At 37.5% G+C, this 27900-nt stretch overlaps 2 protein-coding genes across 3 annotated transcripts; one reads left to right on the top strand and one right to left on the bottom strand.

Moving 5' to 3' along the window:
• Positions 1-171: 171 nt before the first annotated feature.
• Positions 172-14163, bottom strand: smpx (small muscle protein X-linked). Of its 2 annotated transcripts, none has more exons than XM_052113404.1 (5): positions 14094-14163; positions 6721-6785; positions 3768-3854; positions 3077-3209; positions 172-1377 (listed from the first exon to the last, which is right to left on the bottom strand). In XM_052113404.1, the coding sequence occupies exons 2-4, from the start codon at positions 6757-6759 to the stop codon at positions 3084-3086; spliced, it is 252 nt and encodes an 83-aa protein (XP_051969364.1). In that variant the 5' UTR covers positions 6760-6785; positions 14094-14163; the 3' UTR covers positions 172-1377; positions 3077-3083. The 2 variants fall into 2 exon arrangements, with proteins under 2 accessions (XP_051969364.1, XP_051969363.1); XM_052113403.1 differs by lacking the exon at positions 14094-14163 and adding an exon at positions 11538-11730.
• On the top strand, positions 12604-27900 carry mbtps2 (membrane-bound transcription factor peptidase, site 2). The gene is given in 7 exon segments (XM_052113532.1): positions 12604-12668; positions 19774-19914; positions 25566-25602; positions 25604-25668; positions 25670-25706; positions 25795-25898; positions 26861-27900. Coding segments are annotated over 7 exon segments (723 nt in total). The 3' UTR covers positions 27135-27900.

A 27900-nucleotide genomic window follows, 5' to 3' on the forward strand; every position in this document is an offset into this window, starting at 1 on the left:
TTTATGTAACCCTTTCTCTGAAGGGTTTGAAAGGGGCTGACTGCACTCCACTGCAACTTAATGGCTAAAGAATTTACACTTTATTGCCTTGTTTTGTTTTGTTTTGTTTTTTTACACCTTGGTTGGATTAATGGTCCCACATTACATATTTGCCATATGTAGTACAATTCATAAGTTTGAACACACTTATTCTTTATTATTACTATTTTGTACATTTTAGAATAATAGTAAAGGCATCAAAACTATTAAATAACACAAATGGAATTATGGTAATTATGCAGTGACCAAAAAACGTAGAAACAAAAAGTACAAATATTTTAGCTTCTTTAAAGTAGCCACCCTTTACCTAGATTACCAATTTGCACACTCTTGGCATTCTCTCAACCAACTTCATGAGGTGTCACCTGGGATGCTTTTTCAACAGGCTTGTTTGCAGACCTTTTACTGATACTTTAACTGTAGCTCAAAATGCAGAGTTACTCTGATCTAAGGATGAATACATGATCTTTAATAAGGACACTTTCTAAGTATAGGACACCTTCCACTGCTAGGAGCTGTTTAGGAAGTATAGACACAAGCAATGTGATTTACAGGGGAGGAAAAGAGGAGTTTTACAATGTTAAACAACTCCTGGTTTAAGTACATAACAAACTGATGGTGCACCATTTGAAATCCTGTTCTTTTTGTTCAAGAAAAACAAGTGTTGGCTTCATCCTCCTACAGGCTTGCAACTGGATAGAACGCTAAATTGTGTTTTATTATGCAACAGCCTACTCATATACTGCAATACACAAGAACAAATCCAAAGATGGAGATAGAGGGGGAATGGAAAAAGATGAGTTGATTTAAGAGAAAACTATAAAGAAAATAGATATTTCTGTGTCACATTTGATCAAGATGAATGTTTCAAGACATTTTCTGTGATTTTCTTGGAACATGGATGAATTACGGCATTATATTTTTGTTCCATTCAATTCCAGCAGCCTTATAAATTGTCTATGATTCAAGATAAAAAGCACTATATGACTCTATACATTATAGTAGTAGAATACAGAATTCCTATACTGAACAAAGTAAATTAAAAAATACAAAATACAGAACAGGACAGCATACAGGTAGGTTTAAACAGAGAAGACCTATTTTAGACAGACATGGTAAATGTCTGGTAAATTCAGACATTTCTAACTGGTAAATTGTCATCAGTCTTTTCTCTGCTAATATCCACTCCCTCGCACATTCTCGGGTCAGTGGTGTCGTCATTAAGGCTTGTCATTGATTCTGTTGTAATTGATGGGAGTTTATGGTAAATGCTTTTATCTGATTGGATGGAGAGAGTAACCAATGCCTTGGATGCAGAGGGGCTAGGGGTGGAGTCACCTGTGAATATAAGAAACATTAGCTTAATGAGTTCAAGAGTGTACTATAGGTTCGGTTAAAATAATTTTAATTTGCATTCAAAAACCTGCTTACATCTACATATTGTATGTACAGTATGTTCTCAAAGTAGTTTGCTTGGCAAATTCCTTCACTGCCACATTATTCCTTGAAATGCGATACCTGCGGATCACATTTTCTTCAGCTAAGAAAACGAAAGTTTTTTTTTTTTTTTAAGGATGTTAAGTAAACTAATACGCTTGTATTTATAGGAATAGTTTTCCCAAAAATGAAAATTCTTTCATCATTTACTCACACTCATGCCATCCCAGATGTGTATGATTTTCTTTCTTCTGCAGAACACAAATAAGATTTTTAGAAGAATATTTCAGCTCTGTAGATCCATACAATGTAGGTGAAACTTTGAAGCTCAAAAAAGTACAAAGGCAGCATAAAAGTAATCCATAAGACTCAAGTGGTTAAATCCATGACTTCTGACGTGATCCAGCCGGTTTTGGGTCAGAATAGGCCAGAATGTAACTCTAAAATTTTAATTGAACTTTTTACTGTACATCATGCCATTGCTACCTCTAGACACAATCATGGTTTCAAGCTCTATTAGATTCACTGAGTGCTTGATGGTAATCAAGCTTGAAATCATGATTGCCAAGGAGACTGCAGATGTCAAAAAATGTGTTGATCACACTCCAATTGGTCTGTTCTCACCCAAAACCGATTGGAACACTTCAGAAGACAGGGATTAAACCATTGGACTCTTATGGATTACTTTTATGATGCATTTGTGTGCTTTTCAGAGCTTCAAAGTTCTGGTCACCATTCACTTGCATTGCGTGGACCTACAGAGCTGAGACATTCTTCTAAAAAGCTTCAATTCAGAAGTAAATGATGAGAGTATTTTCATTTTTATTTTTTTTTACATTTTCAGCTTTTGCATTCTAAATAAAAACTGGACTAATTATCTTGCTTTATAAGCTGCGCAATTGCTTGTTTTTATTTTCCTATAGCTATGTTTTATCTCCCATAGTGAGCCAGGACTGTTACTGGTGTACCTTAAAAAAAAGGTGCACGACAACTCTGGCCTGAACATACATAAACACACATTTTCTCTCATTTTCTGTCTCTTTTCTGACATACACACTCACATGTATGCTATGGATGGATAGAGTGGGTCACAGAGCGCATGTTTTGCTCTATAACAGGAAGGCATGCTGAGACTGTCACACAACAGACAGACATTTACTATCTCAGTGATTGGGCAAGCTATCTGTGGGTTATTAATAGAGCCTGATTCACCCTCATACCCCTTAATACACTCATAGACACAAACTCACATGCTCTACCACTGAAAGATGCACACTCATATAGGTGCAAACCACTTTGTTACAGCTACTGACACTATGTGGTTATTTGTGAACACTGCATGTGGCCTTCTCTAGTCTAGAAGAAGGTCAAATGCCTTCTTTGCTGTGATGTAGATATAAAACCTAAATAATTTACAGATAATTTATTCTGTATCCCTGCCTTGTTAGATGGGTGTGTGTGTGTGTTTGCTTGCGTGTGCGTGTGTGTGTATTTAAGAGTGTGATAAAGCGCTTACCAACTACCAATGATAGTTGACTAACCAAATATTGTGTAAAGAGAAAAATGGGTGTGTTTGTGTATATTTGACTGTAAGATTTACCTGTTGTTTAGTCTTTTGTGACCCATTTGAGCTCACTCTTTACATTTTGGATCTCCGAGAGGTTGACTGCAGGGCCCGGTAGTTTCACAGCACCAGGCAGGGGCTTTTTGTCATCTGGAGTGACTGGGGATCCCTATTGAACACATTAAACGAATTAAAAAGCATGAATTATTTCAAATGTATTCATTCATTGTTATTGTGATATAATACTGTGTAAACTGGTCAAGAACATGTTAGGATCATACTTCAACCCAAAATCAAAGAAATAAAGAAGAAATTATATATTAATGAAAATGAAGCCTATTTTTAGGACCATTAATATTATTTTTTTGCATTGTGACTATTTTCATGACATTTAAGCACATCAACCCCATCAAAAAGGAAAGAAATATACATGCATTATTTAATTTGTAAGTAATTATACATCATGATAGTATACGTTGTATTGCCTGCTTTTTATGCTGATTTGAATAAAATAAAAATATTGTAAAAAAGCATTGTACTTATATTTATAATTTTTTCTTTTGATTATGGGTAGAAATGTGGCTGGGACATTTGTTTTTATGAGGTGCTGCTATTGGCTTCACTTCTAGAGCAACCAAAAGCAAAATGTTATTTTGTGTAAATAATGTACATTTTAAAATAAATTAATGTAAATACGTATGGATATGTTTTTCCAGCAGAATCTAACCTCCTCTGTTTCTACTGTATCCTCTCTCCTCTTCGCAGGAAGTCCTGCCCCAGGACGCAAACCCCCCATTGGAATATTGAGGTTGGCCTTTGAAATGGACAAGAAAAACCACAAGTGAGATGCTGCCATGACTGTCACACCCTCACAGACATTCCTGATCTGCTCTTGTAACCATGCCAATAATCTAATCCCCACAGTATCAAAGTCTAGTTCATGTAATGTACAGTGGCCGAGTGTAGTTTTGAAGCCTTTCCACAAAACCTGCTGGACGTGTCTTCCTGCTAGAGTTTGTATTTCATAAAGAGCAAAGTGCCTGTATGGAAATGAGCTGCGGTCAACACAGATAAAACCGGGGAGATGACAGAGATCCCTCTGTTTCCCTAAGGCCTGAAATGGACTGCCTGTCTCTTTTAGTCTGGTCTATATTTGGTGGTCTTGACGCAGTATGTATTATGAAAACAAAGCAGTCAAATGTGAAAATTGTAATGTGTTTACAAGTTTACACAAGGAAGCTATAAGTGAAAGTGCCACATCTCCTCTATTGTATTTTTGATCCCTCTTTTTTTATCCTATTCGTGAGGTTCACCCACCTGTTCATGGGTGAATCTCATGAAAGCATGTTCAGGTCACACACACACACACACACACACACACACACACACATATATATATATATATATACAATAGTGGGCAGTCACGTGCACTTCATCTTTATCAGCACACTTGGTTGTGATTGGTTAATGTTGTGTCTGTACACCTATATACACAGGATGGCAAAAGATCTGGCAGTTTATTAATTCTTTCCTTTATTAAGTTATTTTATTGAGTTTACTTGCATGCAGACATATATATTGTAGTGTACCATAGGATTGGTTAAAATAATTTTTATTTGCTTTTATGTCTTTTCAAGAATCTCCTGATTATTTTAGTGTTGTACTGCAACCAGAGCCGTTGAGCTCAGCGTGAGCCGCATGGCAAAAATAGGTTCATTGCCGAAACGTTCTGCTCGTGCCACATCTGGGATGCATCACCTCGTGACTCACGCTTGCAGTGTAAATGGTGTTATCTGTTAATATGAGTGCCAAAAATGAAATGTGCAGCTTACGGAGGATTTGTGAACCCGGTGTAACCGCAACGTGTTTTCTTAGTTGAATCTGTAATTCTGTACGCTGAAATTCCCACTTGTTTTGGTGTTGAATGAAGGCATCGCAAAAACGTAACTTTTCATTTTCACTGTGTGAAATAAAGAAAGTGTTTGTTTTGAGCGCTTAATGCTGTTGCTGCAGTGATGAACTTGAGTCGAGTGACAGAGTGCCGCTGTCAAGTTCATGGTGCCGTAAAAGTCCATTAAAAAAATCTCTCAAATTACGAATTTTCTTTTTTACACTTATTAAATTAAAACAAGTAATGTATTGACAGTAACGTCTCCCATTGTAACAAAGAGAAAAACAACTTTCATTCGAATTTCAAAATGTACCCACCATTAAATCTACTCTTAAAAGTACATTTTCTCCAAAAAGTTACTCAGGTACCTGAGACTTAAGGGTGCTTGTACTAATAGTAGAGCTGTGCTGACTGCTTCTCACAAAAAAGTTCTTCAAATTTGAATTGTTGTGATAGTTGGAAAATTCCATATTAGGGAAAGGTCAGGAGTACGATTACATTATTTTTAAATAATTAATTACACTGAATTAATTTCACATCCTTAATAAATACTTAACAGTTTAAAGATTATTTTTACATAATAAGAATTACGATAATAGGAATTTGGCGGGAAACTGTGCTTAATTATAATGAAAAAACAATGCATAAAAGTATGATCCTAATATTGGCATCTTTTTCTTTAAGCAAACTATAATTTTCTCATTTTGTTCCTTGTTTTGGGTTAAAATATGACCTGGACTTTTCTTGAAAGGCTTTTTACGATTCACTCATGTAGAAACATCAACTGCTTTCCCTCTCATTTTATGCATTTGTATACCTTGTTGTTTTGCTGTTTTAACCACGGATAGTCAAAGAGTCTTACTTAAATTTACAATTTTATCATTCAGTGTTGCGATCAGAGCAAACTCTTTTAAAGATTTGGCTCCAGAAAGTTTTGCATGTACTTCAAGGTCCACTACATCAAAACCTTCAGTTCACCTCTCCTTTTTTCTTCCAAGTATTTCTCTCTCTGGTAAACATGCTGGATGAAACTGCTGATTATTGGCTGCCATCCTAATCTGTACTGTAGTAACCATGTGTTCCTGTCTTTGCATGCATGGCCAGTCTTCCTTTCTCTGTGTGTTCTATGATGGTCTTGGATCTTTTGTGTATGTTCAGACTTTTTATGGATTCATCTATACATGGAGAGTTTTTATGAAAAGATAAATGTGTCTATTTTGGCTGAAGTGTTCAGTGTTTGTAAATTGTTCTCTACGCCATGTTTCTGTACTGTTGTGAAAATATCTTTTCCCTCTTTCTTTTCTGTCTGTGTTATAATCTTATCTCCCAGGCAGATATACATACTGGTTGGCGATAAGTAAATGGTTGTAGGGACTTTAATTAAAGTGTACAAGTCTATTTTTATATACATTGGTTCAGTTTGGATAAACAAAATTTTCCTACAGAGATGAGCAAAGCTGGAAATGGATTACTAATACAACAACAACATCACATATTTCATTATCAATGGCCTTGCTGTGAGTTGTGGCACTGTAATGCAATGTGCATTGAAATGTGTTTTTACAGGTAGAACTTAATGTTTGGATTTTCAGATTAAATTATTAAATGTTGACATGCCCAGGTGTGTTTTTGAATGAGAAAACCACAACAAGGTACCCAAAAGTATAGCAAATCACCACAAAAGCAAATTCACACACTCTTAATTAAATATACTGTGCACTTTTCTTATATTACTGTATGTAAAGGAAAAAGACATATACTGTACACACACCACTGGTATTATACTCACCTGCAGGGCTTTTACATTGGTCGATGGCTGTTTAGACATTCTGTGCAGTTATGCCCACGTTCCAACTGTTGAAAAGACAGAAAGAGACTGAATGCATTGATCAGACGGGCAGAGTGACCCAGTGTGGGTTTGAGTCCTCTGATTTGTGTGTGACTATGTGTATGTATGTTACAGAGAGGGAGAACAAGAGAGATTGGGAAAAGTGAAGCCCCCCTGCAGCTCTCAGGTGCCTGCGGATAGTGTTTCGGTTGCTTAGTGACTCCTGCAGCGAGGAGAGGGTAGTAGCAGTTACCCCTGAATCATTTATGTTAACAGGGAGTGAGAGGACAGGACACACTAACCCACACATTATATATGGGACACAGGGTGGAATATGTATACACTGATATTGCAATTTAATCTCTCCCTAGTTTCTGATACTGAAAGTTCAGCAGTTTATTTGTTTAATTTTGATGGACATTAAACGGCAGATCAGACTTGCACATGAGAAAATGTCATAAGCAACCAGATCATTTTCAGGAAGCAATGCCTAATAATACCTGTTGAAAGGCAAATTCACATTAGTAGTCAATAAATATGGGGTTTTCAATGGCTGTTTTTTTAAACTTATTTTCCCCAATCCAAAATTTGTGGTTACAGCCTTGCTACTGTACAGTAGTTAATAACCCGAAGCCTAGCTCTAAAATGCAACACAATTATAACCACTGATCTCAGTACATTGGGAATGTATTTAATTTGAATAGAAATAGTAAGCTGAGCAAAATCATATGGTATCACTCATTTTCAGTGTGCCTTGTGATAAATAACAAATATGTAAACAATGCCTTTTCTCTTTCAAAACATGTTACATTTATAATGTTCTATTGTTGAATGCTACAGGGATGAAGATCTGTGCAAAAATGGCTAACAAAGACCATAACTAGCAAATATTCACAATATGAAAAAGAAAAACTAGAAAAAGAAAGGAAAAATATAGCTACAAGCGGCAATTACGGGCCAAGCACACCAATGGTGAGTAAGGAAGTATCACTGGACATCACTGATTATGACTTTAAGAAAAGCAACATAAAAAACATAGGAAGAATTGCTAATGTTACAATAATATCATTTATAACTTTTCACCAAATTTATGTGATGCTGTCAGGGTGCGGTCACAATGACACATACCAAATTTGAAAAAGATACGCAAATGCGTTTTTAATATACAGCAATTTAAGGCTAAATTGAACATGTCCGATGCCCAATATGGCCGATATAGGAAAATTGAGTATCATTGGACTCGGAATATCCCAAGGAATGTAAAGAGATCAGTCTTATAATTTTAGGCTAAACTATTTAGAACTTATAAGCAAAAATAGCCATTTTCATATTTCTTGACCACTAGGTGGCGATGTTCCAAAACTGTGCTGGTACCCTCAGGCCATGGTTATGATGACATATACCAAGCTTCCTGTCAATGCGCTAAAGCATTATAAAGAAACAGCCTTTCGTCTATTTTGGCGTGCTACCCGTTAAATTCGTTGATGCAGTAAATGGGAGCAGTGTACAAATTGGTGCAAATCAGACATTTGGCTTAGGAGGAGTTTAAAAAAGTCATTTTTTCAAAATGACAGAAAATCTAGTTGGGCGGAATAATAAGTTAGGCCTATAAGTTATGAACATAAACAAACATGCAATTTGAACTGTTGAAACGCTGTACTACTGCAAAATCACTCTGATTTTTTTCCATTAGAGATGAAATATGGAACTTGACGAATGACGCGGCCAAAATAAATGTAACAAATTGTGCATTTTCTCAGAAACCATTTTAGAAAAAAAAATTACACAGTCAATAAAAGCATGATATTTTGCAAGCAAAATGTAGGTAGAATTCATTTTTATTATTCTATTTAACTCATTAAAATGTACTGGCATGCAAATTAGTTTTTCGTATAAAAAGGCAAATGGGACTGTTGCCCGAGTATGGTTGGAACTTTCTAGAAAATGTACAAAGAAATGTAATTTAATATTTCACCTTCACATTTCCAATGGAGAGGAACGAATGTTACATCATACTCATTTTGTGTCTCAGACAGGAATCTGCTCACAAATATATCAAACGTAGTGCCCTAATTACAACAGTTGTAGGCAGATGGGATGTGCTTTAGTTTCTGGCTGTAGTTTGCTCAGTTCCGCTGCTGATGTAATATCCTGCTGAGAGAACCTGTGATATAAAAGGAATCCTCCTGTGTGCTTCAGCCACTATGATAATGTGTCTCCAATATATATATATATCAATACTTTCTGATTTAAGGATGAAGTGTGTTATTTCTGCACCAGTATTCAGTATTCAAACACAATTAATAAATACTCCCCCATCTTCCATTAGTCAAACAAACAGATAGTACTGCCCCAAGCTAACACATTGGTTTAGCAAATGTTGCTCTTTTGGGCTGGTTGGCATGCTCAAGCAAACAGAGCAATGTTTTAAAGTGCTCTTCTGGTCAATCAGTCTCTCTTTATTTCTCTAGTTTAAATTTTATTTCCCTTACTTTTACTACTTCTGAAACAGACCTAATTAGGTTAGCAAGTATCAAGGCAAACGCATGTTGAGATTGTTCACAGCCTTAGCAACGGTAGCCAAGGATGTCCATATCAACAGTGGCGCATTAGTACTTTAAGTGGTGTGGAGTGACTGCGGGCCAGAGCTGAGCTAAATTTACCTTTCAAAGAGAGCAGCAGAGAACGAGACTACAGCAGCTGTCTGAAACTCTTCAGCACATGCTTCATAATACTACCACAACCATAAAGTCCCTCAATGCCCAAAATACAACCACCTCACACCATGTGCTCAGTGTTCGGCTTTGTGTCAATATCATAAACCTCAATATCCAGTAGAAGCCTAAGACCTTCTGTTTATTTCCTCGCAGTGATTTGGTCTGATCCCAGTACCACGGTTTTACTATAGTAATATGGTAGTAACCATGTTTTTAGCGAAGCCATAGTTTTAATGCAATTAACCATGGTGTTGTTTTTAATGTAGTAACCATGTTTTATTTTGTGGTTACAAGAATTTGTGTGGGAAGGTTAGGGTTAGGTTTAGGGGTAGGGGTTAGTGTAGGGTGTCTGTGGGACTCTGAATAAACAGAATAAACATGATGCTGTTATGCCACCATACTGTATGTTAGTATTTAATTAGGGGTGCAAATAGTATCTTCCACTATTTGGACAGTGCAAAGAAGATGTGTTTTGTTGCTGTTTACACTTAGTTTAAATAGCTTCTGCCATTTTTTAAATAATTTTTAAGTGATTCCACCCAGAATGAGCAATTTCATATAGAATATTCTTACATTTTTAAGAGCTGAACATAGCTAGAAAAAAAATATATATTCAATATAGAAAATTCCATGACATTTCCAGGCCTGAAAAATCACAATTTTAAATCTACTTAATATTTCTAAGTTTCCAGTGACCATGAAAACTCTATTACTAGGTTCACATAAAATTCTCTTCTTTTCCACACCATCTCAAACTATAAATTTCACTACCTCAAGCCTAGCCAGACACTGATATCGTACACTAAATGTATCATTTTTAAAACCTCCCACAATTCGTTCACAGGCATAATATTTTTGCATTACATGACCACTATTACTGGAACCATCTTAGAAGCTCTAGACCTTTCCAATCTGTCTGACACGATAGTGTAGTATTTGACACCACGACAATTGAGGTTGATATCCAACAAAACTGCCCTATGCCAGGTGGCTCTATTAAAAGATTAAATGAAATTATTGGGAATTGCAGAATAGCATAAACACAGTTTATTATGCAAAGCATCAAATATCCCAACAGACTTCTATGCAATCTTATGCCCCAGCACTAAAACAACAAGATAGAAAGACAGGAAAATTTAAATTTACATGTGCATTAACACACAATGCTAATGCCACATGTAAGTGTGAACAGTAGTTCTAAATAAACCATCCTTTGTCTATAATCTTCCTTTACATAGGCCCAGATCCTACCAGAAACCTTTGTTATTACAAAGCCCCAAAAACAAACTTTTATCATACTTTCTCATGAAATTATTTAGACAATCAGTGAACTCTAGAGATTAAACTGTACAGAAGAAAATAAATATATAAATTAAGAGTCTAAGAGGAGTAGATCTCTGATCTAAAGAGGTGCAAGTTTCAACTGTTCTGATTTAAATACATTTATATTGGACTGATTTAATCATATTGTTACCTGGCTTGATCTGAAGAATGTACTTTACCTAAAGAAAACTGCTACTCCATCTCCTATATCCACTGTGACATTTAAAGAAATAGTAAACTAACAATGAAAATGTACTGACCCTTATGTTGTTTCTAACCTGTATGACTTTTCCTTCTTCTGTGGAGCACAAAAGGAGTTCTTTATAGCAGAATATATCCTCTTTTCAATACAATAAAAAAAATGAGGTGACAACTGCTGTCAAGCATGATTTTCAGTGAATAACGACTTCAACTTAAACCTATTTCTCATACAAAGCTATCGTATGACTTCAGAGGACTTGGAATATAGAGCAAAAGTTGTATGAACTACTTTAATGATGCTTTGATTGTAATATTTCTGTCCTTGACAGCCCCTGGTCCCCTTCCACTTTCATTATATGGTGACCAGCCATTCTGCCAAAACATCTCCTTTAGTGTTGCACAGAACAAAATAAAGTTATACATGCTTGGAGTGATCTGAAGTGTAATTTTTGGGTGAACTATCCTTTTAAAACGGTTGTAGTGTAACAAAGACTCAATCGTACACACATGCACCTTCTGACCACAAAAATTGCATACCTGCAGCCGTAACAGTAAAATGCTGTTCCTGTTGTAAGATAGGCAGGACAAGTGCTGATCTCTCTCTTTCTTCTGTCTTCTGGCTCTGTCTATCGCAGTTTGGTCTAAAGCAAACTGGACTTTTGTGGTTCGGAACTAGTTCCCCTCTCTCTTTTTTCTCTGCCTCTTTCTCTCACTCACTCCAGGCTATGGAGGAGCAGAGGATTCCACTCATATCTGGGATTTGTTCACACTATAAATAGCAGTGTGATACACAGAGGGGACCCTCTTTCTGTCCATGCTCATAGTCCATCACTTCGCAGAGGGCCTTTTTAGTATGTACTGTTTGCTTCATGCACATTATAGCCGTTTACAACATACATGTTACGTATTACAATACACTTACCCTTGCTGTTACTCAGAAGCACCATGCACAATATGTAAACATATTCACACCAGAAACCCACATTTGAATACTGTTTCATTATTGAATAGTGTCGGTAATGCACATATGAAAACAAGCATAATCTAATTTGTGACATTGCATTTCCTTCTGGGTAGTTGACGTGATGCATAACATATCCATGAACTTTATTTTTTTTATCAACACAAAGAATTGAGGTTAACATTTATTTACACAAAAAATGTATAATTTAGGTGTGCCAAACTTTGCCATCATTAGATCATTTTAAATTGTGTGACAACAAATTTTAAAAGAAAAAATATTCCATGCAGTCTATCAAATAATAAGAGCACAGCATACATAAAAATCAGGGGTGTAGATTCCAGGGGGGAGGTAACCCCCACCCACACCCCAATGTTCATGCCAAATCTATGCCCTTGGAAATAATTATAAAACAATTAGCAAAACTGGAGTGTAGCATGGACATGTAAAATGTAAAACTTCCCTTTATACAAAATTCAATAAACAGCATCACTTAAACAAAATACATTTTTACAAAATGTAATTGCTACCATACCTGTGCAGGATGCACATACTGCATACTTAAATGTGTGCCAAGTGGGTATATTTAGGATATTAAAGCCTAGATCAAAATGGCCTAAATATTCTTGAATGCAAGCGAGTATGGACAAACCAGAGCATTACACTTGTCATGATCTTGAATGTGTATTCTGCATCAGTGCTTCAAGGTAAGGATGAGAATGATGGAAAACATGAGGAGACAAGAATAAAATTGTGATATGAGTACACGCTGTGACAGGACTAACCGTACCCTGATCTCATGACCTCTCCATGCCCTTACCTGCTCAGCTGCTTGCGTGAGGTCCACACCCCCTCACTGCTTTGTATTCTACTCCGAAGGCTAGTAAAACAAAAAGAATCCCTGCCTGTTCTCTGTGAGGTTCTCTTCTGCTCTCAGAGACACAGTCAGAGAATTACAAAGTGACAATAATTATTAAGATCATGACCTAATTAAGGTTCCAGCATGCAGATCCCAGGGATTCCTCTGATTGGCCCACGGTTTGACATGACAACCCATTCCCAGTGGAAGCAGCACTGCCAATCTGGGGGCATTTCAAAGCCTAAACTAAGCTGATTTTGAATGACAGCTGGATATGTATAAACAAACCATGGAAGCAGCACAGATCGTCACTTTAAAAAGGAATGTATAGGTAAAATGTGAACCCTGAATGCACTGCAAGTTGCTTTGCATAAAAGCGTCAACTAAATGCATAAATGGAAAACGAACTTAATAAGCTTAAATTAATAGTTAATTGTTTACTCTGATGCCTTTTCAAACTTATATGATTAACTTTTTCTGCAGAACACAACCAAAGATATTATGAAGGATGTACAATATGAGGTCTTTTTGTCCATACAATGTAAGTCAATCGGGTCAAAAACATAAAGGCAGCATATAAGTAATCCATATGACTCAAGTGTTTTAAGACATGTCTTCTGAAACTAGAAGACGCCTGTCTTTTGTTCCACAAAAGTAAAACGGCAAATGACTTTTAGTCAGCATGAGGGTGAGAATATGATAGGAGAATTATAATTTCTGGGGAAAATATCCCTTTAGCTAAACTAAACTGAATATTTCAAATGCTAAGCATCAAATTACAACCAAAAAAAAAAAAAAACAGCATAGGGGGTCACAGCATATTTTGAGTTTTGAATGCTGGTATAATGATGTTCCAACAAGGCTTTTGGATTAGCTTAGTAGCCAAGACTTTCTTGGACAAAATAAAAAAACAACATACTGGTCAACTAAGTTTAGCTGGTGAACAACATGGCAATGATGATTTACCAGCTAACCACCGCCAAACCACTACTAACAAGCACTGGAATTCCCATGCGGGTTAAGCAGTTCTTTTCTGCAGGATAGCAATGCCAAGGTCATGGGTTAAATTCCCAGGACATGTTTAGAATGATAAAATGTGAACTCTAACAAACTGTTGCCTTGGATTTGCAATATGCACAAATGTATAACATTCAACATCCATGTTCAGACAGATGCCTGGAATAATCAATTATTCAAAAACTAAACATATGTAAGGGTAGGCATCAAATTACATTGGAAAAAGCAGTCTTGAAAATCACATATCCTTCCTTACCTGGAGGTGCCACTAGGACTTGGTTTGTGACCCTTCTCACAGCTCTTCCACCGCTGAGGACTTAATTTCTACTGGAGCTCACAGCTGATGGGGCAGGTGTCTCCTACATGCAGCAAAGCTATGCAAATACTCACCTGTACTCTCCTTCCTCCACCTGGCATCACACACTTTGTGTTTATCCTGGCAGTTAGCATACAGGTTCACTGACACCAGTCCATCAAACAGAACACAATCACATCAGTAAGATGGGGGGGTCTCTCTATACTTTTGACACAAGGGACAATCTTTCTTGATTCTCTTGCAGTTGAACATTTGAGGCCCATTGGAATAATTTTATGTGGGTCTAATGTGGGTGTAACAATCATATGCGAAGATCCCATTACAATGGAACTTGAAAGTGGGGGAAAAACACAGCAACCCAATGCAAATAATGTTGAATTTCATTAGCAGGTCATAAAAGGTGAGTGGCATATTATAATGAGTAGCATGATTCTCTCCTTTCAGTGTCTGTTGTCTATTTCACATGAATTGGTCTCTATGGGCACATGGATTTATTAAACTAGCTGTCTCCTCTCTCACGGATGTGTGAAAAACTTCCAAAATTGCTGTCTATCTAGACCACTCATTTCAGATAACAAACCTTTTCATAAAGCCTAAAGGAAACCAGGGTAATACAGTATATGCAGATGAGATCACTCCTACCCAGTAAAGACCATGTGTGGAAAAATGTGTGTGGGATTATTGCTGGGCGGCATGAAAAATTGTGACTAACAGTTCTGAAACCATAATATGTGTTTTACTACTCTTTCCCCTACATTGTATCTGGCATACTGAACACATGTTTTATATAATTTGCTTATAGGTCAACTGCCTGATATAACTCTGTTAACCCTTTCGGGCACAGTGGTCTTTGTTAGAAACCACCTGTTCTATTCACACCTCTAAAAAGTAAGGGATATTCGAAGTATACAAGGTCTTTCATGCGTTGATACTTATATCAGGTAAGTGCCGGGCCAGGTGTGCCTGTAAGGGGGCAATTGTTTAATAACTTAAATGTCCACTGTACACATATAAAACATAATTTGTTCTTTTAATATTTGCAGACGTACAATTTTTTTGAAAGACAATCAAAAGATTCACCAAATTTGTGTAAACATTTTGAAAATATATAAACAAATAGGCTCATGACAAATGTTTCAATGAGTCAATACACTCTAACATTCTGGTTTTACCCACAAACTTTAAGCCATGCTGCCATGCTGTTCTTTAGAATAATTAATGCAGTAACATTTTTAATTGGGTAAAATGAGTGATGGGCAACACGTCAAGAATTTAAAATGTAGGCTATAATCAGCATGTAGCTACATGCCTTGTAAATGGTCACTATTTTCTATAAGATTCTTTTAAGAATTTTTAAGATATTTTTTTAATTCACTAGTTCATTTTAAATGGTCCAGTGCAACAAGTGGACTTTTAAATGTATGTATCTACACTCACCTAAAGGATTATTAGGAACACCTGTTCAATTTCTCATTAATGCAATTATCTAATCAACCAATCACATGGCAGTTGCGTCAATGCATTTAGGGGTGTGGTCCTGGTCAAGACAATCTCCTGAACTCCAAACTGAATGTCAGAATGGGAAAGAAAGGTGATTTAAGCAATTTTGAGCGTGGCATGGTTGTTGGTGCCAGACGGGCCGGTCTGAGTATTTCACGATCTGCTCAGTTACTGGGATTTTCACACACAACCATTTCTAGGGTTTACAAAGAATGGTGTGAAAAGGGAAAAACATCCAGTATGCGGCAGTCCTGTGGGCTGAAAATGCCTTGTTGATGCTAGAGGTCAGAGGAGAATGGGCCGACTGATTCAAGCTGATAGAAGAGCAACTTTGCCTGAAATAACCACTCGTTACAACCGAGGTATGCAGCAAAGCATTTGTGAAGCCACAACACGCACAACCTTGAGGCGGATGGGCTACAACAGCAGAAGACCCCACGGGTACCACTCATCTCCACTACAAATAGGAAAAAGAGGCTACAATTTGCAAGAGCTCACCAAAATTGGACAGTTGAAGACTGGAAAAATGTTGCCTGGTCTGATGAGTCTCGATTTCTGTTGAGACATTCAGATGGTACAGTCAGAATTTGGCGTAAACAGAATGAGAACATGGCTCCATCATGCCTTGTTACCACTGTGCAGGCTGGTGGTGGTGGTGTAATGGTGTGGGGATGTTTTCTTGGCACACTTTAGGCCCCTTAGTGCCAATTGGGCATCGTTTAAAATACCACGGCCTACCTGAGCATTGTTTCTGACCATGTCCATCCCTTTATGGCCACCATGTACCCATCCTCTGATGGCTACTTCCAGCAGGATAATGCACCATGTCACAAAGCTCGAATCATTTCAAATTGGTTTCTTGAACATGACAATGAGTTCACTGTACTAAAATGGCCCCCACAGTCACCAGATCTCAACCCAATAGAGCATCTTTGGGATGTGGTGGAACGGGAGCTTCGTGCCCTGGATGTGCATCCCACAAATCTCCATCAACTGCAAGATGCTATCCTATCAATATGGGCCAACATTTCTAAAGAATGCTTTCAGCACCTTGTTGAATCAATGCCACGTAGAATTAAGGCAGTTCTGAAGGCGAAAGGGGGTCAAACACAGTATTAGTATGGTGTTCCTAATAATCCTTTAGGTGAGTGTATATCAGAGTTTAAAAAAAGTGGCATGCATAGTTATATGTGACCAAAAAGATTGCTTTAATGTGTTTTTTTTTTTAAATATTATTATGTCTGTCAGTGTATGCTAATTCCGTATTGAGTGCGCTTGAGCATTCTTATTAAAGAATTCTGTTGCTAATATTAAGCGCAATTGTCTATTATTGAGCACACTTGTGCCTATCCCTTGTGATTGGTGCACCACGTGTTAAGTATTTAATTGATAAATAGTGGTCATGAAGAGGATATTGTGTTTGTCATCTTGTTTTCTAAACTTTTGAGTGCTTCTCTTGCATTTCGGTTGCAAGAGAAGCAGCAGGATCAACTCTGCAGCTCTGTTCTCTCTCCCCCGTTTAGTTACGCATTTTCTTCCTGCACCCAACAGTATTAATATTATTAGGTTGACGTGCGTTGAACTTAGTGTAAGGTTATTTATTTGGGGTTTAGTGGGGTGGTTTATAAAGAGTTCAAAATGTAAGAGTATCCATAATAAATGTACCATTACAGGTGCGGTGTGGCCCTGTATAATGCTAGCTGCTGTTTCTTCATACTCCTTCACATCTGTTTCAACCAGGGATGGATTATTGACAATGGGACCAGAGCCCAAGGGGCCTTGACTGCCTTGGGGGGGGCCTGGGCTTTAAGGTTTGCGATCCCCACTTCAAAAACCCATCAACAATGAACTACCCCCCCACACACACACACACACTTTTGGTCATAAAAATGTTATTTACGTTTTAGCACAGTGTGTGGACATTTCAGATGACCTCTTTTGCATCATAAGCGAAAAATGAATAAATGTTGAATTTAAATTAAACTTTACCCTGCTAAATATTATTGTGCAGTCATAATGCATTGGCCTTTTGTTGAAATGACCTTTGGTCCACCGAGGAGCAAAACAGATCTGATGCTTCAGCGAATGCAAATGAAAAGCACAGATAGTTTGCATTAAGAAATGACAAGGCATGGTGCTCGATTGCTCAGAGACTGTGAGCCACTACATGGTCTTACAAAAGTAAACAATCTGACGCGGCTTGTAGTACTGCGTTTTGACGTCACAGTGCACACTAACACGGAAGTGGAGGGTTCCACAGGTATTTCGTACACGGTGACAATCGGGAATTAAATAAGTCGTTTATTTATCGCGGATATCGGGCACTCTTGAGACGCATGCAGCCCGGTGTGCCATGATTCCAATAGCGGTTTGTGGTCTGTGTGATGGGTGGGTGGTGTACGGTGTATCTGACGGACACAATGCTATGGGTAGGCGGATCTCACCATTACCGGTGTTGTGGATCAGCTGGGTATGTGCACGTAAATAATTTTATTCGCCATTTCAGCAGATTCGTTCAATGTGAATTGCCAAGGAGCCAATAAAAGGTGATTTGCATATCATATTTTTTATATATATCATTATTAACCTGCTTTCTATGATCAATGTCTTTTCCAATTAATTTGACACAGTTTAAGAGTTTTGTCGTAAAGTGTAATAAATCGCATGTGGAAGTCTTTTATTTGCATCATAAAGCATCTAAAGCATCATATTCTGATATGTGTCAGTAATATGTTTTCCATAATTAATCATTTCAAATAATTATAGATGGGACACTGGTCCAGTGGTAAATCATACTGGGAGTAAACGGCGACCCGTAATAAAATCCCCATCAGTCAGGACATTTGTAGCTTTGCTGCAGATTATGTATTTTTAACAGGTCTATTGAAAACAAGTTTGTAAATCACATACACCATTTATTACATTATTTTAAATAAATAAATCCAAATTGCAACTGAATTTTCCGAGAAACGTTGAATTACTGACCAGAAAAACCCCAAAACGTAAAGTACATTTTCTAAAGTTTACAGGATTTAAAAAATTGTCAAACTATTTTAAGATTAAATTGAAAATCTAAAGATTTTGCTTAAACAAAATATATTTTTTTGTGATGAACTATCTCATGCTTTTTCAGAGTAATATTTATTGATACGCTGGGGCTCCCTGGCCTGAGAGAACAAGGGAGGAATGTGACAGGGCGGGCCAGGTCGTGATTCTGCACACCAGGCCCCTAATCAGGCTAATAAAGCCTCAGAAAAGGATAAAGGCCGACTGGAAGTGCGAGAGATTTATGGATGGCTGTCCGACACCTTTGTGTGTTTGTCTTTTTGTTTCAGTTTTATATTAAAACTATTATATTGTCAAGCCGGTTCTCGCCGCCTCCTTTCCCTTTACACAGACATTTGCATCTGACCACCTCCACAACAACACATCAATGCCTACTTTATCTTATCATTTCTGTAGCCCACTCAGTAGTGGTAATCAGTGAGATGGCAAGAAGAGGGAGCAGGTCAGTCAAGAGCAGAGAGCCAATCATAACAGTTGGCAGCAGAAGCAGCACCAAAACCAAAAGTTTCTTACAGAGGGTCAGAATGAGAGTGGAGAATGATCATGATTTACAGTCAATATTTGACTGTTTTTGTGCAATAAAAAAAAAAACAACTATACTAATATTATAAGTGAACCACAAGGAATATATTAAAAATAAGAATTGAAAGACAGCTTATTTCTGTTCATTCTACACAATTTACAAAATTAAGATATATTTAAAGGCATTTTAATATAAAATATTATGAATAATAACATTTATTAATAATATTTAATAATAATATATAATAATAATAACCATTGAAAATGGCTTTATGGTCAAGCTAAACTTTGACATTGGGAAACAGTCTTTGCCACAACAGCATATTTACAAGTTATTGTTACAATAAATATAAATAAACAAAAAAGGCTGAGAAAGCTTTCTAAATTATTTAAAGGAAATCTTATATTTATTATAATTTTACAATAGTAACTCTTATTGTAGTTACTATAGTATTTTGGAGGAAGCTCTACCATAAGATGTTTTTTGTAATATAGTCCTTAAAATGTATCTTTTACTCTGTTTCTCCTCCAGCTTGGTGAAGAACCGCTATGAATCATGGTTGTCATCTAATGGATTCACTCTATCTCCCTTCCACATCAGATGGCACACTGGCATCTTCAACCATCTCTTTGCCAGATGTGCCCATCTCAACCCTCGCTTTTTGTACATCTGGTATGATTGTTCATCATTATTGACCTCAGATCAATAACTTTGTGTTCATATAACAAGAATTTTCTGTTTTAGTTTTGATCTCTGTAACATTATCATTGTAAAATGTAGAGCTGGCAGTCTTGTGTGTTTGTTGATTTTCAAGATTCTGAATGGTAGATACAGTGCATCCGGAAAGTATTCACAGCGCTTCACTTTTTCCAAAAAATTTTATGTTACAGCCTTATTCCAAAATGTATTAATTTCATTATTTTCCTAAAAATTCTACAAACAATATCCCATAATGACAACGTGAAAGAAGTTTGTTTGAAATCTTTGCAAATTTATTATTTGCCTTTGCCATGACACTCAAAATTGAGCTCAGGTGCATCTTGTTTCCACTGATCATCCTTGAGATGTTTCTACAACTTGATTGGAGTCCACCTGTGGTAAATTCAGTTGATTGGACATGATTTGGAAAGGCACACACCTGTCTATATAAGGTCCCACAGTTAACAGTGCATGTCTGAGCACAAACCGAGCTATGAAGACCTCTGAGACAGGATTGTATCGAGGCACAGATCTGGGGAAGGGTACAGAAAAATGTCTGCAGCATTGAAGGTCCCAGTGAGCACAGTGGCCTCGTTGACCCGATGGTCACTCTGACAGAGCTCCAGTGTTTCTCTGTGGAGAGTGGAGAACCTTCCAGAAGAACAACCATCTCTGCAGCACTCCACCAATCAGGCCTGTATGGTAGAGTGACCAGACGGAAGCCACTGCTCAGTAAAAGGCACATGACAGCCCGTCTAGAGTTTGCCAAAAGGCACCTGAAGGACTCTCAGACCATGAGAAACTAAATTCACTGGTCTGATGAAACAAATATTCAACTCTTTGGCCTGAATGGCAAGCATCATATCTGGAGGAAACCAGGCACCTCTCATCACCTGGCCAATACCATCCCTACAGTGAAGCATGGTGGTGGCAGCATCATGCTGTGAGGATGTTTTTCAGTGGCAGGAACTGGGAGTCTAGTCAGGATCGAGGGAAAGATGAATGCAGCAGTGTACAGAGGCATCCTTGATTAAAACCTGCTCCAGAGCGCTCTGGACCTCAGACTGGGGCAAAGGCTCATCTTCCAACAGGACAACGACCCTAAGCACACAGCCAAGATAACAAAGGAGTGGCTACGGGACAACTCTGTGAATGTCTTTGAGTGGCCCAGACTTGAACCTGATTGAACATATCTGGAGAGATCTGAAAATGGCTGTGCACCGACACTCCCCATCCAACCTTTTTTTTTTTATTTATTTAAAAATAAATAAATAAAAAAAAACCTTTATTTATCCAGGTAAACTGTTTGAGAACCACTTCTCATTTACAAACATGACCTGGCCAAGAGGCTACAGGAATAAATAAGAACATACTGTATAGCTGTACTGTACTTAGTCAAACACATAGAACAAGCAACTAAATTAAAAAAGATAGACAACAAAGGGGAAAAGAAAAGGAATAGAGTGCTTAAATATGTGTGTAAAAGTTGGTTCATGATTGTCAGCAGGAACAAGATTCAACTATGTAATTTTCTAGATTTTGTTTAAAGGTGGAGATTGGGATCAGAGATGTAAGTTTCAGGGTATTTTGTAGTATATTCCAGTCATGTACTGATGCAAAGCGGAAGGCATTACGTCCAAAGGTAGTAGAAGTAGGGGGGTACTAAATTTAATCAAATTACTTGATCTTGTGTGATAGGTGTTATGAGCGGCATGAAGTAGGGATGACAAATATAGAGGTGCCTTGCCCAGAATTGTCTTGTATATGAAGAGAAACCAGTGATGGAGCCGCCGGGTATAAAGGGAGGGCCAACCCACCAGTTTATACAGGTCACAGTGATGAGTGTGAAAGGGTGCATTAGTGGCAAAACGGATGGCTGAATGATAGATTGTGTCAAGTTTTTTTAGAGCTGTGTTTGGTGCCATTCTGTAGATAATATCGCCGTAATCCAAAATTGGCAGTACTGTCGTCTTAACGAGGGTGCATTTGGAAGCATGGGTAAAGGTGGCTTTATTACGGAAAAGAAAAGCTAGTCTAGCTTTGACTTTTGTTTGAAGGTTATTGATGTGTGTAATGAATGACAGAGATGAATCCAACCAGATACCTAGATATTTATATTCTTTGACATACTCCAGAGCCATAGCGTTCATGCAGGTGATTATAGGTGGAGTCTCTGTAACCTGTTTTCGGCTAAAAAGGATACATTTTGTCTTACTGGTGATAATACGGAGGTGGAGACTGTCAAAGAACTGCTCTATATAGGTGAAGCTGAGTTTAAGACTGGAAGCCGCAGAATTGGGAGAGGAACCAACTGAGTACAAAATGGTATCATCTGCATAAAGATGAATCCGAGAGGTACCAACAGCTCTGGCTATATCATTGATGTAGATAGAAAAAAGGATTGGACCCAGGATGGAGCCTTGAGGCACACCTTTAGAGACAGTAAGTGGGTCTGACATAATGTTGTCAACCTTCAATTGCTGGACACGGTTGGTGAGATAATTAGCAAACCAATCACAGCTATAGGAGGACAGACCAATACTGGAAAGCTTATGTAAGAGGATCCTATGGTCGACAGAGTCAAAGGCCTTGGCGAGGTCTATAAAGGTGGCAATACAGACCTGTTTGCTGTCTAATGCTGTAATTACATCATCAAGGACCTTTGTGGTGGCTGTTATGCACCCATGTCCCGTCCGAAAACCAGATTGCATGTCAAATAATATATGATTTTTATCCAGGAAATCATTTAACTGTTTTTGTAGGCGCTTCTCCAGAACTTTGGCAAGGCATGGAAGGATGGAAATTGGGCGGTAACAATTTGGGTCAGATTCAGAACCCCCTTTGAAGAGGGGGAAAATTGTTGCTGATTTCCAATCAATAGGGAACTCAGAGAACTGTAGGGACATGTTAAATAGTCTAGTGACGGGAGCGGCAATAATGCAGAATGCTGCTTTTAAAAACATGGGATCAAGACCAGCAGATTTGTTTATATTCAGCTTGGTGAGTTCATCCTGGACTTCAGAGGTGGAAAGAGGCATAAAGGACAAGCCCCTCTTGTCTGATGGAGAAAGTTGAACATCTGCATCGGTTGTAAGTGAAGTGTCCATTGATACAGGATTAGGGTTTGACATTGAAACTGTATGGGTTGCATTAATAAAGTGATGGTTTAGAAGTGAGGCCATCCGAGACTTCTCAATGTCATTAAATAACATAGAAACTGGTAAATGATGGGAAATAACTATATTTTCCATTACCTTGACTGTTTTCCAGAATGCCCTAGCATCAGTGCCACATGTGGTGAGTTTTTCTTTAAAATACGAGATTTTGGCATTTCTGATAGCCTGTGTTGCTTTATTTCTGCATTGACGGAAGGCCAGCCAGTCAACTGGAGATTGGTTAGAGCGGGCCTTTTTCCAGAGGGCATTTTTACGATGAATAATCTCAGCTAGGTCATTGGAAAACCATGGACTATATCGATTTTTTTATTCTAATTTTTTTCAGAGGGGCATGCTTATTCATAATCCGACTGAAAGTGTTTTTAAAAAAAGACCATGCCTCTTCCAAGTAAGGGAAAGAATTAATTCTATCCCAGGGCACAGCCGCAACATCTTGGAGAAAGGCTTGCATATCCAGTTTTTTCAAAGAGCGCTTGGTTACAATTACTGGGGGCCTTTTGAATGAAAGGCCAGAACGTATACATGCAATAGCGCAATGATCACTTATTAGACTAAACACTCCTGTTTGATAATTAGATGGATTGTTAGTCAAAATAAGGTCAATCAGAGTGGATGATGCGGAAAATTTATGATTAGGTCTGGTGGGCTCAGATATCATCTGAGTAAGGTTTAGAGCATCAAACTATTGCAAAACTGTATTTGGGGGATTGAACATATCCCAGTTCAGATCACCCTTCAGGACAAACTCAGAGGATATATAAGGAGCTAAGAGTTGACTAAAAGCTGTGAGTGCAGAAGCTGGAGCTGAAGGTGCTCTATAGCAAACAGCAACAGAGATAGAGAAAGTAGTTGAAAGCCTAAGCTTTAGTACCAGTAGTTCAAGTTGTTTAGGAACTGACTTAGAAAGAACAACAGTACATTGCAGATGATCTTTAACATACATAGCTACACCACCACCCCTGGTAACTCTATCCTGACGAAACACATTATAGCCTGGTATGCAGATGTCAAGATTAGTGTTCCCTTTTTTAAGCCAGGATTCAGAGATAGCAAGAACATCAGGATTAGCTGTGTGCACCAATGTTTTTAAAGTGTCAAAATGCTTAGAATTCAGCAGACTGCAGATAAAAAGACTTGAGGCTGTAATTGGTGCCAAAAGTGCTTTGATTAAGTATTGAGCAAAGGATGTGAATTCTTTTGTACATGTGATTTTTCTTTAAAAAAAAAAAAATGTTTATACATTTGCAAAGATTTCAAACAATTTCAAACATGGGATATTGTTTATAGAATTGAGGAAAATAATTAATTTAATCCATTTTGGAATAAGACTGTAACATAACAAAATGTGGAAAAAGTGAAGCACTGTGAATAATTTCCAGATGAACTGTGTGTGGTTCATATTATCTAAACCTTCAAATAGGACCCTGACCTAATTTACACTGGCGGCTAAAAGTTTGGAATAATGTTGATTTTGCTGTTTCGGAAGGCAATTGGTACTTCAATGTGGCATTCAACTGATCACAAAATATAATCAGGACATTACTGATGTAAAAAACAGCACCATCACTAATTGAAAAAAAGTCATTTTTGATCTAATCTAGACAGGCCCCATTTCCATCAGCCATCACTCCAACACCTTATCCTTGAGTATTCATGCTAAATTGCTAATTTGGGACTAGAAAATCACTGTCCATTATATCAAACACAGCCGAAAGCTATTTAGTTCGTTAAATGAAGCTTAACATTGTGTTTGTTTTTAAGTTGCCACAGTATGCAATAGACTGGCATGTCTTAAGGTCAATATTAGGTCAAAAATGACAAAAGAAACTGCTTTCTCTAGAAACTCATCAGTCAATCATTGTTTTGAGGAATGAAATTGACACAAAACTGAAGATCGTGTACACTATAGTCTTCAAAGACAAAGGACAACTGGCTCTAACAAGGACAGAAGGAGATGTGGAAGACCAGATGTACAACTAAACAAGAGGATAAGTACATCAGAGTCTCTATTTTGACAAATAGATGCCTCACATGTCCTCAGCTGACAGCTTCATTTAATTCTACCCGCTCAACACAAGTTTCATGTACAACAGTAAAGAGAAGACAGTAATCAGTTGGATGCCACTTTGGTGAATAAAAGTACCCATTTATTACCATAAGAGCGAAGTCTGTACAGTATTCCAAACTTTTGGCCACCAGTACGTATTCTTTCAATGTAAAGAATGTAAAAAAAACGTATTTCTACTCCTTTAATGTTTTCAAACTCCTTTCTTGCTCTGTTTGTATGTTGTCATACAAATGCAGCATAGCTTACCATTGGCTGAGGTATTCATCAAAGCCAACTTTTCTGTGCAACCTCAGTATAACCCTGGCAAATTCATTAAACATGCTCTGACTTCTGTAAATCACTTTTGATTACTCCAGTGTGTTGCACACGTGTTGTTTCAGGATCAGTGCTGGTATGGTGTTTGGAGGTCTGCCGATGTTTGTTTGTGTCTGTGGTTCTGCTGAGCAAAACTTTACCTCAGACTCTGAGTCAGATGTTGGCAGATGCCAGAGGGATCCCATGAACAAATCATGCAAGTGCTGGTGAGTATAGAAGACGATTGGCTCTGTATTCAGCTTACCACTCCAGTGATAATTCTGACTGCATACATTTGTGTTGTTTTATTATCAGGTACCTGGTGTGAACCTGCCTGTCAGTCAGCTGGCCTATTTCTTCATTGCTATCTTGGTCAGTGGCGTTGTACATGGGTTTGGCCATGGGGTGGCAGCACTGAGGTAGGATTATACTTTAGTCATGAAAAGAACTTGAATATCTTCATTAATTGCAACGCAATTGCAAACTTGAAGTCATTTGTACTTTATGGTTTATATTTTTATATCAAAAGCATAATCAAGCATTATATACTGGAGTTCTTCAGAAGTATAAACTGTACAAAAGGTTTCATAGCAGATGAAAATGTGTTTTTTTGAGCAGGTGTGTTAAAGAGGGAAAGAAAGATAAAGTGAGTGTCAACAGTATTTAGGTTGGGCCACTTGTTTCCAAGCTCAATACTCAATCCATTTGTCTTGTAAAATTTGCTGAAGTTTGTGTTTTATAGAAGTGAAGGCTTGTGCCATTATAATGTCTACCTGAAAATCATACAAAAGTGATGTATTCTCTTTGAAAATCACTTATTTTATTTTTGTGTGGACTGTAAAGATGTTTTTTCTTAAAGAGCAGGTGAGGTTGAATGGTTTTGCCATGTTCTTGTTTGTGGTTTACCCCGGAGCATTTGTTGATCTCTTCACCACACATTTACATTTATTCATTTCGCAGCCGCTTTTATCCAAAGCGACTTACAGTGCACTTATTACAGGGACAATCCCCTCGGAGCAACCTGGATTTAAGTGCCTTGCTCAAGGGCACAATGGCAGTGGCCATAGGGTTCGAACCAGCGACCTTCTGATTAACAGCCCTGTGCTTTAGCCACTATGCCACCACCATTCCCATTTGTATCTCCCTGATACAGCAGTTAAGAATATCCTGTGCATTTGAGACTGTCCACAATGCTTTATAGAACCTCCACTGGATGGCAGCACACTCTATTGTAGAACCTGTTTTGTATTTTTGTTTTTGTCCGCTACATGATTAAAAAAAATATATAATTTGAATTCACAAAATGTTTTAAAGTAAACAGATTTTTTTTTATGTTGATAAATGTGTACATTATGATCCTATGTTGCCCATTTTTGTACAGGTGTTTGGCACAACTTCATGCTATGTGTCATGGCCCTCAGCTTCCTGATCCTGCTGCCCATCATTCTGTTTCCCTTCTACTACACTGGAAGGGCTCTCCCTCGAGTGGACCTCGTGGGCTGTTTTTAGGAGATCTAGTCACCCGGCTGGAAGATTGCACTGTTAGGGGAGTGCAAGACTGGCACAACTGTGTTCAACATCTGTCCCATAATCCTCAGACAGGCTACTGCATCCATACTGCCAAGCTACAACTGGATGGATGGGAGAGGTATTGACTAGCCTAATAAATAAAGAGAATTCATTGCTTAGGTTAAATGTTCCTAATTCTAACACAGCTCTTTGAGTACTTGATTCTGATTTGTCAATCGCTGTATTCTGTGGTTAAATGTTTTTGTGTAATGACTGTTAAATTGTATAAGTAACTTTTATCCCAAAGCGGCACATTAATATTTCATGCCCATTTATTTATTTATTTGTTAATTATCCATGTAATAAGCTGGATGATGTACAGTCAGCTGGTCATTATTGCAAAATAAACCCCTTCAAGGTGATATCAGGTTTATTTTTTTATACACAATTTATTTTTACATATATTGGAAAAATAAAATAAAAAATGTAAGCAAATTTCAGTGATATAACTATATTATTAATTATATATAAAAACAAACAGACATCACGATAAATACATAAAACAGACAAAATAGCACCAAGAAAAAGAAATACAAAAAATGTGACAACAACAAATCCAACATTAACACATTCCATTAAATTATTTGATTTGTGGATAGGAGAAATCAAGGTTTATTTTTAGACAATAACCATCTGGCTGTATGTTATTCGTTAATAATCACATTATCATGCCTGGCCAAAGAACTGAAGGTAATATTTGATAGATGATGCGTCTAACTCCTGATTTCTTTCTTCTACACAGCATATAAACGCCTTGATGGCACTATCGAGTGCTGTAGTAACAACAGTATGACAAACCTCTGCTTCTCTTTCAGTAATAACCGAGAGCGCAAACTGGTAAGACGGTACACA

Source organism: Xyrauchen texanus, chromosome 41, assembly GCF_025860055.1.
Source record: "Xyrauchen texanus isolate HMW12.3.18 chromosome 41, RBS_HiC_50CHRs, whole genome shotgun sequence".
Taxonomy (NCBI): domain Eukaryota; kingdom Metazoa; phylum Chordata; class Actinopteri; order Cypriniformes; family Catostomidae; genus Xyrauchen; species Xyrauchen texanus.

Bases quoted from the DNA above. Each gene is read 5' to 3' on its own strand.
- smpx (XM_052113404.1), bottom strand. From the start codon at position 6,759: ATGTCTAAACAGCCATCGACCAATGTAAAAGCCCTGCAG. The intron at 3,855-6,720 runs GTGAGTATAATA...TCCATTTCAAAG, and splicing joins CCAATGTAAAAGCCCTGCAG to GCCAACCTCAATATTCCAAT. The intron at 3,210-3,767 runs GTTAGATTCTGC...TGTGTTCAATAG, and splicing joins ATACAGTAGAAACAGAGGAG to GGATCCCCAGTCACTCCAGA.